The sequence below is a fragment of the Panthera pardus genome, unplaced genomic scaffold (assembly GCF_024362965.1).
Source record: "Panthera pardus isolate Hobbes unplaced genomic scaffold, ASM2436296v1 HiC_scaffold_4, whole genome shotgun sequence".
NCBI classification, from domain to species: Eukaryota; Metazoa; Chordata; class Mammalia; order Carnivora; family Felidae; genus Panthera; species Panthera pardus.
Window position 1 is genome coordinate 10,766,497 of NW_026526969.1, and position 12,457 is coordinate 10,778,953.

Genomic DNA, 12,457 nt, shown 5'->3' on the forward strand with positions numbered 1-12,457 from the left:
TAAGATTGCTCAAGCCTCCCTTTTGGTGTTTGAGCTTGTTCTTCATCATTTACAATTCTTGTAGTAGTCTTAAACTCTGCATTCATGCTGTGGGAATGGAGAAGCTCCTGTAGAAAAGGAGCCTAATCTTTCTCAGCCAGTAACCCAGGGCAGATGCTCAGAGATGGTTAAATGTTCACTGGATTTAACACAATGTCTCAGACTTGTGGTAGTAAGTCAGTAAAACATTACCACTGATAGTTGATGTAACTTTTCTCAGCTCTTTGAGCAATACATGTTTGTGTTTAGTTGTGTTTCTTTTGGATTTATAGTCTGCAGAATTACTCAATTCCAAACTGCCTAGGTGGCAGGAGACCTGTGGGGATGCTACCAAAGTACCTGAGAAAATCATGAATATGATAGAAGAAATTAAGACCCCAGTCTCTACCCCAGTGTCCGGAACGCCTCAGCCTTCACCAATGATCGAGAGAAGCAACATGGTAGGAACTGGTTTTCTCCCCAAGATTTCACATTTACTAATACGATTTGGGCCAAATTTGCACAGAGGACCAAGGCTTTTGTTAGTGGGAATCACAGGTCTTCCTTTATTCTAGGGCCTGCCTTTTCTCACTTGTATCCCCTTGCCTTCAGATTTGACACTGGCTGTGCAGTGGTTAGCAGTGTGTAGTGCTGTGGATACCACTGTTATCTTTGTTTTGGAAATGTTATTGTTACTGTTTTTAATTGTAATGATTCAAAATTTGTATGTTTATTCGTAGTGAAGGAAGTGTAGGTGTCTTAGAGAATAATTAGCAAAACTCTGGTGCCATTCATCACAACATAATCTGGTACTGGGAAAAAAAATATGGCCACCCCAGTATTCAAGGTAATGCAGTCAAGCATTGTAGTTTGCTGTTCTTTGAACCCGGGTTTTAGTACTTTGTGCAGACATGTGGAGATTTGTTTCCAGTGGGTAGTTTGGATACATGAGTCCATCCTAACCTCTGAAATGATAGCAGAGATGCTAAAGACCAGTCAGCAACCTACAGAATAGATCCATAACTGCATGGGGAATAAGAGAAGGTGCTGTCAGTGGGCCAGCAACCCTGAAGGAGTCTAAAAGAAAGGCAAGATCAGTGTGTGGAGAATCAAAAGAGAAGGAAACCTTAGCTCTGAGCATGTGCAGGGCAAGACTGCAGCAGAGGGCGGAGCAGTAAGCTCAGAGTCCATGGTTTGCAAGAAGCGGTGGAGAACCCAGGACATTACATTCCTGTATGATTCGCATCCTCTAAGTTGGTCAGTTTCTTCCCCACTGTCTCACTTGCGCTGAATGTCCCACTTGCGCTGAATGACCCAATTGCGCTGAATGAACAGTAGGCAACAGGGACTTTGGTCTACTGGCCAAAGCACCTCACTGCAGAGGTCATGCATGCTCCTGGAAGTATCTTCCCTGTCCTCTACCCCACTGTAGGTAGCCTGTGATAAGGAGAACAGGCAAAATCCATACTACCATAAAGAGTGAAAAGAATAGAGAATGCCGTAAGATACCAAGATGGACAGATAACCAGGAATCACTGAGCAAGTAAGGAAAAACAATGCCATAAAAAGATACACCAAAAGAAAAAAAACCAGAATGGCCAATACCGGAGGCAACAGAGGAAATAGCGGAGGAGAAATCTTAAGAAAGAGATGAAAAGATATTACATCCCCAGGGAAAAATCAACTAGAGATTTTGGAAAGTAAAAATTGGATTATTATTTATAATTGAAATGTCTGGGATTTGCTTCAGCATACATAATCCAGGCATGGGGGAAGATGGGTGTGGTGTACATGAAACAATAGTGGCCATGAATTTGTAACTGTTGAAGCTGGGTGTTGGGTACATAAAGATTTATTGTGCTCTTCTTCCTACTTTTGTACTTGCTTGAAATTCTTCTAAAATAGGTTTTTAAATTTCTCTCCCCTTCCTCCCTCCACAAAAAAACAAACAAACAAGAAAACCCCACACCAGTAGACGGGCTTGTTAGCAGAATGGAACTGCTTAGAAAATTAAGCCAAAGAGCTCTCCCAAAATGCCACACAAAAAGAGAGGATATAAACTTAATGTTAGACAGGTTGGAGATACCCAGTTGCCTTCTTAGAATCACCAGATGTCTAATGGGGATCTCAAATTCAGCTTGTCCAAAACCACACGATAGATTTTCTCACTCTAAACATGCTTCTCCAGTCTTTTCCATCCAGGAAATGGCAGCTCCATCCTTTCAGTAGCTCAGGCACAAATGTGGACTCCGCCCTCCCTCTCTCTCCCCCTCCCCCTCCCCAGTCACAGCCAACCCACAGGCATGCCCTGTTGTTTCCACCTTCCAGGTATATTCAAGGCCAGCCACTTCTCCCCCTCTGCTGCCCTGACTATGGTCCCTGCAGAAGTTACTGCAGTAGACCCTGCCTGCTCTTTAACACTGAGTGAGTGAGCCTGGACAAGAGGAAAAAACCAAACCTCAATAGATCGTGGTCAAGTTGCAGAAAGAGGCAAAGAGAAAATTCTAAAAATTTCTGGGAGGGGGGAAAATAAATTACTCACAAAGAAAAGAGAACACTAATGGTAACAGATTTCTTGTTACCAAAACAAGATGTTAGAAATTAAAGGAGCAATGCACTCAAAATTCTTTGGAAAAATTATTTTAAGTATAGAATTCTGTAGCCAAGAAGACAAATCCTATAGACCTAGAGAGGACCCTAAAATCCATAGAGACAGAAAGTAGATTAGTGGTTGCCAGGGGATGTGGGAAATGGGGAGTAATTGCTTTAAAAAAGACAAAATGAAAAAAAGAATGTGATAATCTTGAAATAATTCAGAATAAGGCATTACCACCCAACTAAGAGAATTTGGGGAAGAAAGTGGAATTTAAAACATGTTCCATCAGCCCTGGAAATCTCTGTAAGTCCATTGCTGTGTTACACTAATATTAAACTAATAAGGAATTTTTCACAGGTTGGGAAAGATTATGACACCCTTTCTAAATATTCACCAAAGGTGCCCCCAGCTCCTTCAGCCAGAGCGTATACCAGTCCTTTGATTGATATGTTTAATAACCCAACAGCAGTTGCACAGAATTCAGAAAGGATAAAGAATTCAACAGGTAAGATATTTATTTTGATTTCTTTTTAAATACCTTTTTTTAAAATTTTTTTTTTTTAACGTTTATTCATTTTTGAGAGACAGAGACAGAGCATGAGCGGGGAAGGGGCAGAGAGAGAGGGAGACACAGGATCTGAAGCAGGCTCTAGGCTCTGAGCTGTCTGCACAGAGCCTGACGTGGGGCTCGAACTCACAAACTGTGAGATCATAACCTGAGCTGAAGTCGGATGCTCAACTGACTGAGCCACCCAGGTGCCCCTTTTTAAATACCTTTTTAAATTTTTTTTAATATTTTGGATAAATGTTACCATGAAGTAGAATTCAGCATTGCCTTATTGGAACTTACACTTCAAAATAAAGGTATGAGTTTATTATAAAACCGTAAGACATTTTATAAGTGACACTTTAACACATACTAATTCCATGTACTGATTCATGTTTATATAGAATAATTGTGCTATTGAAAGGTGTTACATTTTAGGGGCACCTGGGTGGCTCAGTCGGTTGGGCATCTGACTCATGTTCGGCTCATGTCTTGATCTCGCGGTTTGTGGGTTTGAGCCCCACACTAGGCTCTGTGCTGACAGCTCAGAGCCTGGAGCCTGCTTCGGATTCTGTGTCTCCCTCTCTTACCCTGTCCCTCCCCCGCTTGTGCTCTGCCTCTCTCTATCTCTCTCAAAAATTAACATTAAAAAAAAATTTTTTTTTAAAAGAAAGGTGTTACATTTTAAAATATAATGTACAAAGAGCCTCCACACTGAGTGCCATATTAGGTGGCAATTGTAATAAAATTTATTTTTTCAATAAACAAACTATTAAAGTTCCCATGACAAAATTATGGTTATTAATCTTACCAATAGGCTTGGTTTGAATTATAATCAGCATTTTACATCATCTCTAACAGAGAACTTCATGCCTTCTGAACACTTAAGTTCTCGCTGCTTAAATTTCTGTTGATGCTGTTTTAATAAATCAGGACCAGTTACTGTTTGCAGACATTTCAGGCAGCTTTGGTTAGGCTCTGCTCTGTGCAGAGTTTTTGACACCAGAGACCCCTCTTTCTGTGATAGGTGTCTCACAGGCTCACTCATGAAAGTCATGGCCTTCAAGCCATGTGCTAGAGAGAGCCACAGACTGCAGCCTTTGCAGCCCTGGGTGAGACAGGAGAGGAGATTTTCAGAATGGCTCTTTTGTTTCTTTGGAGTGGTAAGTATCAGCCCGCACTCCAAGGGAGACAGAAATGTACAGGTCACATAGCGCTTCACGTATCAAAGTCCGGGCTGTGGGGTCAGGCTACCCACATCTGGTGCCCAGCTAGGCCACGTGCTAGCTGTGATCCCACTGAGTCACTGTGGATGATAACTAGTCCTTCCCTCAGAATCTGCGAAGCATCAAAAGTGTGGACGGCGCTGATTAGGGTTCAGTTAGTGAGCACGGCAAGAATAGCTGCATTTCCAGTCTCCTCTTGTTCCTTGCAGCCCAGAGCGTGGGCAGTGGGGTTTGAGTAGATCCCGCCTTGCCTTGGGATTCATGTTGGGAGAGGGGGGTGAGGAAGGCATCAGACCCTCTGGTGATGCATCAGCTGGCCTCTGATTACCTCAGAGCACGGGTGAGGCTTGGCCTCTGTGTGTCCTCTCTGCGTGGGGAAGAGCATTTAGCCTCAAGGGTTGTCCTCGGTGGGGGGCCTCAGGCCGCTGTTCCCCGCCCAGCCGTCCGTTGGTCTAGGCAAAGACTAAGGCTCGGAGATACGGCGCGTGGAGCTGAAGTGGAAGGATCGCTGGCAGACAGGAGTGGGTGGCTTTCTGGGGTTTGCTGGTGTGAACTTGCCGTGTTATCGCTCTTTGAAAAGCAATCGCTGCCGTGCTCAGTTTTAACAGATTCTTCAGATGATCCCAGTTTACAGCGATCGGTTTCTGTCGCAACCGGACTGAACATGATGAAGAAGCAGAAGGTGAAAACCATCTTCCCACACACCGCAGGCGCGAACCAGAGCTTGCTCAGCTTCGCCCAGGGAGATGTCCTCACGCTGCTCGTCCCCGAGGAGAAAGACGGCTGGCTTTATGGGGAGCACGACACCACTAAAGCGTAAGTCTTGGGGTAGATGCTGCCCGCGCAGGAGTCAGGACCGCCCGCTGCTTCAGGGAACTGCTGTATCTCCATTGAGTAGCAGAGTCCTTGTGGTCACTGTAGTATTTTTACCAAAGTTAAGTTCCTAGTTTAGTTCATCGGAGTTATACTCTGTTCCGGGCCATTTTCTATATGTCTGTGCATCTGCAGATGAGTTTGATTCTTGAATAGATCATATGAAGTCGCCTCAGAAAGTACTTTAAATACTCTTTGTCTTCCTTTTTTTTAATGTGACTTTGGATTTCTCAAGGATAATATGCACATTAGATAGATTTTGTTAAGATTTAGCCCACAAATAGTTTAAAGGCTAGTGTCCTCATTTCAACAAGTAGGTGCACAGGCTTTACTGTAAGGTGGTTAAGTTGGTTTCTGTGTAGATTACTTACCTATTAAATAAATGTGGAAAAAAAACCAAAAAGAGAATCCAAATAAAATAAATGCTGTGTATAAAATACACATCATGTGACATGGTGAAAAGGAATTGGTCTGCTCTGGAGCTGCCCCAAGTCCCCCCGTGGTGTGTTTATTGTCCACTTGTCTGCTGCTGACCCCATGATCAGGTTTTTTTCTCACACTCACCTGTAGGAGGGGTTGGTTCCCGGCATCTTACACGAAGTTGCTGGAAGAAGATGCAAAGGAGGCCATGAGTGTGCCCACACCAAGGTAGGACCTGACTGTGGCTCCCATTTCCCAGTGACCACAAACTCACCTTTGACTGCATGTTCTCGGCCATATCAGAATTCCGTCTGCATATGGAGCCAGCCCCACAGGGAAACCCCCGATGGTGTAGGAGAGCACAAAAGGGGGATTGTTACCCGCGGCTGTTTCCCTTGTGGCTTCTGCTGTGAGGGCACGCCCCCAGACTCTGCTCCTCACCCCGTCAGCCCTCTGGAACCACCCACCACACCCCCCCCTCCCCAACTGGTTACTAAATCCAAGGCGACCGTCATGGTCATTGCCGCTTAGGAAGCGCCAACATGCCTTACACTGACTAGCTCATTTAATTCTCAGAACAGCCTTATGAGGTAGGTCGCCGCTTTAAAATTGAGGAAACCGAGGCACAGAAAGGTGGAGCCAAGGCTAAAACCCAGGAAGGTCTTTCCCACACCTGGCTGTGAAACTTGCGTGTGTGTTGCACAGTTGTAGTCGGCTGCCCCGTGGGGTCCTCAGAAGTGACCCCTCCAGACTACCCTCATCTTTACCCTAAACTGCCACATCCTCAGTGGTTCCCACCTCAGGGAAGCCCTGCATCCCATCTAGCTGTCCGGGCGCACCTTTGAGCACCACAGCTGATGCCCCCAAGTCCTGGTCAGTGTCGTCTCTGTATCCTCATCCCTGGCCATGTAGCTCAACAGCCACTGGGCCAAGGAATGAAACTAGGTATCGTGTTTACGATGTCAAAATGCTGAGGTTCTTTTTGTTTTGTTTTAATCTGAAGTGCTCAACACTTTTTAGTGTTCATTTTCTTATTGATCTCCTTAAATTAATCAAGAGCCAGCCCTGAATTAAGCTAGTTTTCTTTTGAGTGCACATTTATAAACCAGTGAAAACATGACAGTCCTTTTTACATAGAGGTCTATTATGTGTCCTCTCCTCCCCACACCCTGTGTGGTTGTTAATCTGTTGCAGTTCTGGCCATAGGATGTTCAGGATGTTCGGGGTTCAGATGGTGGGATCTTATGTAATGCACCTTCTCTGCCTGTTGGTTGTTAGCCCAGCGCCAGTGAGAAGCATCAGCACCGTGAACTTATCCGAGAAAAGCAGCGTGGTCATCCCCCCGCCAGATTACTTGCAATGTCTGTCCCTGGAAGCGGCTGCAGATAAGAGAGCAGACATTTCCAAAAGTATTTCTACCTTTAAAGCACCGGTGTCCAAACCAGAAAGCACCTCTCCTGTGAGTGGAACTGCAGCGTGACCCGCTGTGACCCAGCTCCTGAATGGCGGTGGGGGGTGTGGGCTGTCGTTCCCAAAGGGATGAAGGTTGCGACCATGGGGCGGGCTGGGGGCAGGCCATGTGTCCGTCTCTTCTGGGTTCCCTTCTCTGTCACACAGCCACTCAGCTTCCTAAACTCGGTCCCTCTTCTGTTTGTATTTTATCTGTAAATGCAGTTTGTCAGATGGTATCAGGTTTTACTCTCTCCTCGCCTTTGGTCCTGGCTCCAGTCTGCCAGTCACTTCACCTTTTTCTGCATTTCCTTCAAGCTTCATACTATTCCCTGAAGGGAGACTTCAGGTTAAGAATGGTAACTATATCTCAGTGCCTTCAGAAGGTGTTTAGTGTGCACCATGTGCTGGGGAAACACCGCTTCATGTACGTTCTCTGGAATCCTAAACGACCCTATAAGAAAGACCGGAGGGGCCGTGGGTGCCCAGAGCCCCCTCATTCCTTGGGCAGCTGTGTCTGCCGAGCCCCGGTCCCTGGTGTGGGCTCTCGAGGTACAGAGATGAGCGACACCAATTCCTGGCTCTTCTGGAACCTACATTCTACTGAGAGGAAGTGGGCGGTGATGGAGGCCATGCAGACAATCAAAGCAAGGTGAAGGGATAGAGGGGAAGGGGTGACAGCTCAGATGGATGTCCCAGGTTTGCATGCAGGCGCTTATGAGGGATCCCGAGGGTGCGCCCCTGTGAGAGAGGGCGCAGCATCAGGCAGGGGAGAAGCAGGACTGCGAGAACATCTAGGGCGTGAGGGCTTTAGCCAGGGCGATTTCCAGAAGAGCCTGGAAGACCAAGGGCAGCACCCCCCTGCAGCCCAGTACCAGTCTCTCGGTCCTGAGTGGGATCTGGGCAGCACGCGACCATATCCGCACCCCCGAGGAGGCAACGTCGAAGCTGAGACCTGAATGGCAAGGAGCCCATCATGCAGGGTTCAAGGGGAGAGATTCCCAGACACAGGAGCAGAGGAGGGCACGTACTTGGTATGCTCAGAGAACGAGGCCATGATTCCAGGATGGCAGAGAATCGAGAAAGGGGTGCGTGTTGTCAGTTTTGTCTCAGGACAGACTATATCACAAAGGAGGGGCAGGATAGAGAAAAGGACAGTGGCCTCGAAGGCCAGAAGAGCACACCTGGCAGATTCAGTGGCGGGCCAGGAGAAGGGACACACAGGGAGTGCCCAACTGAGGACATCCACTCTGTCGGCCAGGGAAGTGAGATCATTAGCCGATGGGGGCAGAGCGAGCAAGTCTCAAGAAAGAGAATCTGTGACACAGGCATTTTGAGGAGTGAGAAGGTGCCTGCGCTCCAGAAAGGTAGTCGCAGTATGCCGATGCCTGTTTACAATTTGGGGTCATGATCTCAGACGAAGCCAAGAGGTACGGTCGTTTGTCCAGCAACATGCCGCTGCGCAGCTCAGGCAAGAAGTAATTAAGTGTTGGAGGGTTTCCAGGTGGTGGGGCTGGAGGAGGAGCAGAGAGTTCCAGGTGTTTGCAGGGGTGGGGCTGTGGTGTTCCAGACCATGGAATCCAGGCATGGCCATGGACAGACGGTACCGGAGGGTAGGAAAGGAGGGGGCAGGTGGCGTCCGGACCTCCGTGAGGCTGCATGGTTGCAGTGGGAAGGAGCCGGGGAGGTGAGGGCCAGAGCGTGGGCTGGACTCCTGGGGGCTGCCGGCTTCCACCTGGAAACGCCCTGGGGCACTGTGGGTGGTCCACGGGCACTTGGGTGCAGTGATTCTGGGCTACTGTGATTTTTATCTTCCAGTTATTGTGTGGTCCTTTCAGTAGTGCACGCTGAGGCATCTCCCTGCTTCTCACGGGGTGTGTGGCTCCACAGCCCTGCACCCCTGGCGGCCTCTGTTCAGCTGTGAATGGTGCCTGGGCGCAGTCTCTGGATTACATGGGATGGGCACTCTTAACAAACGTGCCCCGTGTTTCATTGTGCGAGCCTTCGGGTGTTTTGAAACATGCCTACTTCATCATAAGCTGCAGTGGTGTGTTCTGATCCAGGAAGTGCAAGGTTTTGCAATTTCATTCAAAAATGTCTTTGTCTGGCTCCTCTCAGAGAAGCATACTGTATGGTAATCGTTTGCACCTTTATCATTCCAAGTTACTCCGAATACCTAACTCAAAAATTATTTTCAGAAGAATGACACACAGCTATTGGAAATGGAGCTTTTCCATTCTGTTGTCGTGGAGAAGAAATCGCTTGGAAGGATAAAGATATCAAATGCTGTTTTATTAAAGGCCCTCGTACATTTTAAAGCAGTATTCACAGCGTTTGGAAATGACTTTAAGGCATTTTGAAAAGCATACAATTCCTTTTACCGGGGGAAACAAACCTTACAACTGCATGCCACAAAACATAGGATCCAGGAATACCCAGGTATGCTGTCCTGGTGTGACCTGTCTGTAATGCCTTCTCCTGTCTTTGATGTTCAGCTTTTTCTTAGGGAAAAATTCAAACATACACAAAAGTGGAAAGAGTCAGATATCTAATGACCTGATCCTCTCACCCCCAGCTTTCACAATTACCAGGTCATTTACCAGTCTTTTTCACCTTGCCCCCAGCCACTCCGTCATTTCAGTGTTAATCCCAGACTTCATGTCATTTCATGTATAAATGCCTTAAATATAATACATTTTATTTATTTTTTAATTTTTTTAATGTTTATTTTTGACAGAGAGAGTGTGCACGAGAGTGAGCATGAGCAGGGGAGGGGCAGAGAGAGAGGGAGACACAGAATCCAAAGCAGGCTCCAGGCTCCGAGCTGCCAGCACAGAGCCCGACGCGGGGTCGAACTCACGAACCGCGAGATCATGACCTGAGCCGAAGCCGGACGCTCAGCCGACTGAGCCACCCAGGCACCCCTAAAAATTTTATCTTTAAATAGAATACCTTTCATTTTTACACAACCACAATACCAATTATCATATCTTTAAAAATTGACAGTAATTCCTCAATGTCATCAATCATCATTCCTCAATCATCAAAGTTCTGATTGTCTTATTAAAAGTTTTACAGTATAGTTTGAATCTGGATCCAGACCAGCTGCATACACTGTAACTGGTCACCAAGCCTCATGATGAGTGTTTGTACCTACGAGTCTCTTCATATCTTTTTCCTTATAATGTACCTGGAAGAACCAGATTTTTGTCCTGGAGGGTGTCCCCAGGCTCAATTTTGCTGAACGCAATCCCGTGGTGTCCTTTATTGCATTCCCCTTTCTCCTGTATTCTCAGCCTTGATCAGAATCAGTATTATTGTTTTGTTTCTTTGCCTGTTTTGTTAGAGCATTTCATCGGTGGTGGTGGTGGCTAGTCCATCCAGGGGGACACATGTCTAGTTATCTCTCCTTTTGTGGTATTAGCAGCTTTGATAATAACCGCCTCGCTCCATTACTTTAAGGCTACGTAATGTCTTTTAAGATAAAAAAGAACCTTGCCCCAAAATCATAGTTAACACTGAAATTATAAGCGAAAACACTGACATTTTAGCCAACACAGTCTCGGTTTTAGAAAACTTTCAGTATTGTTACCGTGTCAGTAAAGCTTTATGACAAAAGTACTGATGCAGTTGTTATTACGCTGGATTGGATACAATGAAAAATCCTGTTTTCTCCTGCCCAACATAATAAAGAATAGCTAATACCATCCTTCTCAAACATTTTCCCAAAAATTGAACAGGAGGAAACACTTCCTAATTCATTCTGAGGCCAGCATCACCCTGATACTACAGTCAGGCCCCCTATTTCTGTCTTGTAAGCCAGAAGACATTTTTCTAGTGTTTCATCTTAGCAGCCATTAATGTTTGGTTTCATGTAACATTTTTTAAAAATGTTTTTATGTGAGAGAGAGAGAGCGGGGAAGGGGCAGAGAGAGAATCCCAAGCAGGGCTGCAGGGCTCAATCCCACTAACTGTGAGATCATGACCTAGTTGAAATCAAGAGTCAGATTTAACCCACTGAGCCACCCAGCTGTCCCTCATATAACATTTAGAAGCCCCAAATATCTAACGAAAATGCTTTCTTTGTATGGGTTCCAGTGGTGCTTTTAGTTATCATTCACTTCGCAAGCGTCAGAATAATGAATGCTGATGAACTTTTTTTTTTTTTTTTTTTTTGAGAGAGAGAGAGGGAGAGGGAGCAAGTAAGGGAGGGAGAGAGAGAGAATCCCACGAGGGGCAGAGAGAGAGAGAAGCAGTGCTCACTGGAAGCAGGGCTCGAACTCACCCAATGTGGGACTCGAACTCACAAACCTGAATTCATGACCTGAGCCAAAGTCAGGTGCTTAACCGACTGAGTCACCCACATGCCCCAGTTAATAACTGAAACCTTCCATAAAAAAGGCATGTTTAGTACTTCCAACAGGCAAAGGAGTCAATACCTGTAGTGAGGTCGCATAACTTTGGTAACTAATGTTTCCGTGGCATCAGACAACTGTGACCAACCATACTTCTTTTTTAAAGACAGTTAAATGATGTGTGAAGATGTACAGTATAGAAGGGATCTGTGGACCACGGTGAGACCTTCATGTTGGAATTCACCCATTGAGCATTGACTGACAAATTTACCATGCATGGTCCAGGCCCTGTGCTAGCCCTTAGGAAACAAACAGGAAGAAGGCAGCCTAGGAGTGGAGTCCAGTGAGCAGTGGAGCCATGCGAAAGTGTGGAGGGCAAATACGTGACGGGCGGCGGAGGAGGGAGGGCTCGGGCTCCTGGCAAGCACAGGGGTGGCTTCTTGGTCGCAAGCATTTGAGCCAAGTTCTAAAGGAAGAGCTCTGACCAAACAAAGCCTTCCAGATGTGCATTGTGGGAACCGTGGTGGCTACGTGCGGTCCGGGGCCACAGCCAGACAGGCGGTGGGAGGGACAGGCTGGGAGAAAAGCACACCGAGCCAGGATGTCTGGGCCGTGCGTCGTCCTTCCTGCGTCCTCCTGCACGGCAGGCATCTGCTGATGGCCCTCAGGGTGTGCGCTGGGGCCTGGTGACGGGGCAGGAGGCAGTGCAGGTGTCCAGGGAATGAGGGTGGTGGGAGTCGCGTTCGGTGGAGATGGAAAGGGATGACAAGTTATTTAAGAGGTAAGAACTGACGGAGCTAGTGACCACTGTGGCCTGCTTGGAGAAACCATCGTCCTGTCTTCACTTTGGAAGCAGTTCTGGTTTGCTCACGTTAATGTATGTTGGAGCTTTTTTTTTTTTTTTTCTTTCTAATGTTTATTTTTGAGAGAGAGCATGAGCAGGGGAGAGGCAGAGAGAGAGGGAAAAACAATC

General features: G+C 46.6%; 1 protein-coding gene across 2 annotated transcripts in view; it reads left to right on the plus strand.

The window, feature by feature from the left end:
- The window catches only part of BAIAP2L1 (BAR/IMD domain containing adaptor protein 2 like 1), a 94,654-nt gene that overhangs the window by 72,048 nt on the left and 10,149 nt on the right, over window positions 1–12,457 (plus strand). Inside the window, exons 8-12 of one of the 2 annotated variants that reach the window (XM_019422600.2) lie at window positions 312–479; window positions 2,972–3,119; window positions 4,987–5,203; window positions 5,831–5,908; window positions 6,959–7,139. In XM_019422600.2, coding sequence (XP_019278145.2) covers window positions 312–479; window positions 2,972–3,119; window positions 4,987–5,203; window positions 5,831–5,908; window positions 6,959–7,139 — 792 coding nt within the window. The remainder of the gene's footprint in view (window positions 1–311; window positions 480–2,971; window positions 3,120–4,986; window positions 5,204–5,830; window positions 5,909–6,958; window positions 7,140–12,457) is intronic. The other variant, XM_053894226.1, reaches the window with a different exon arrangement.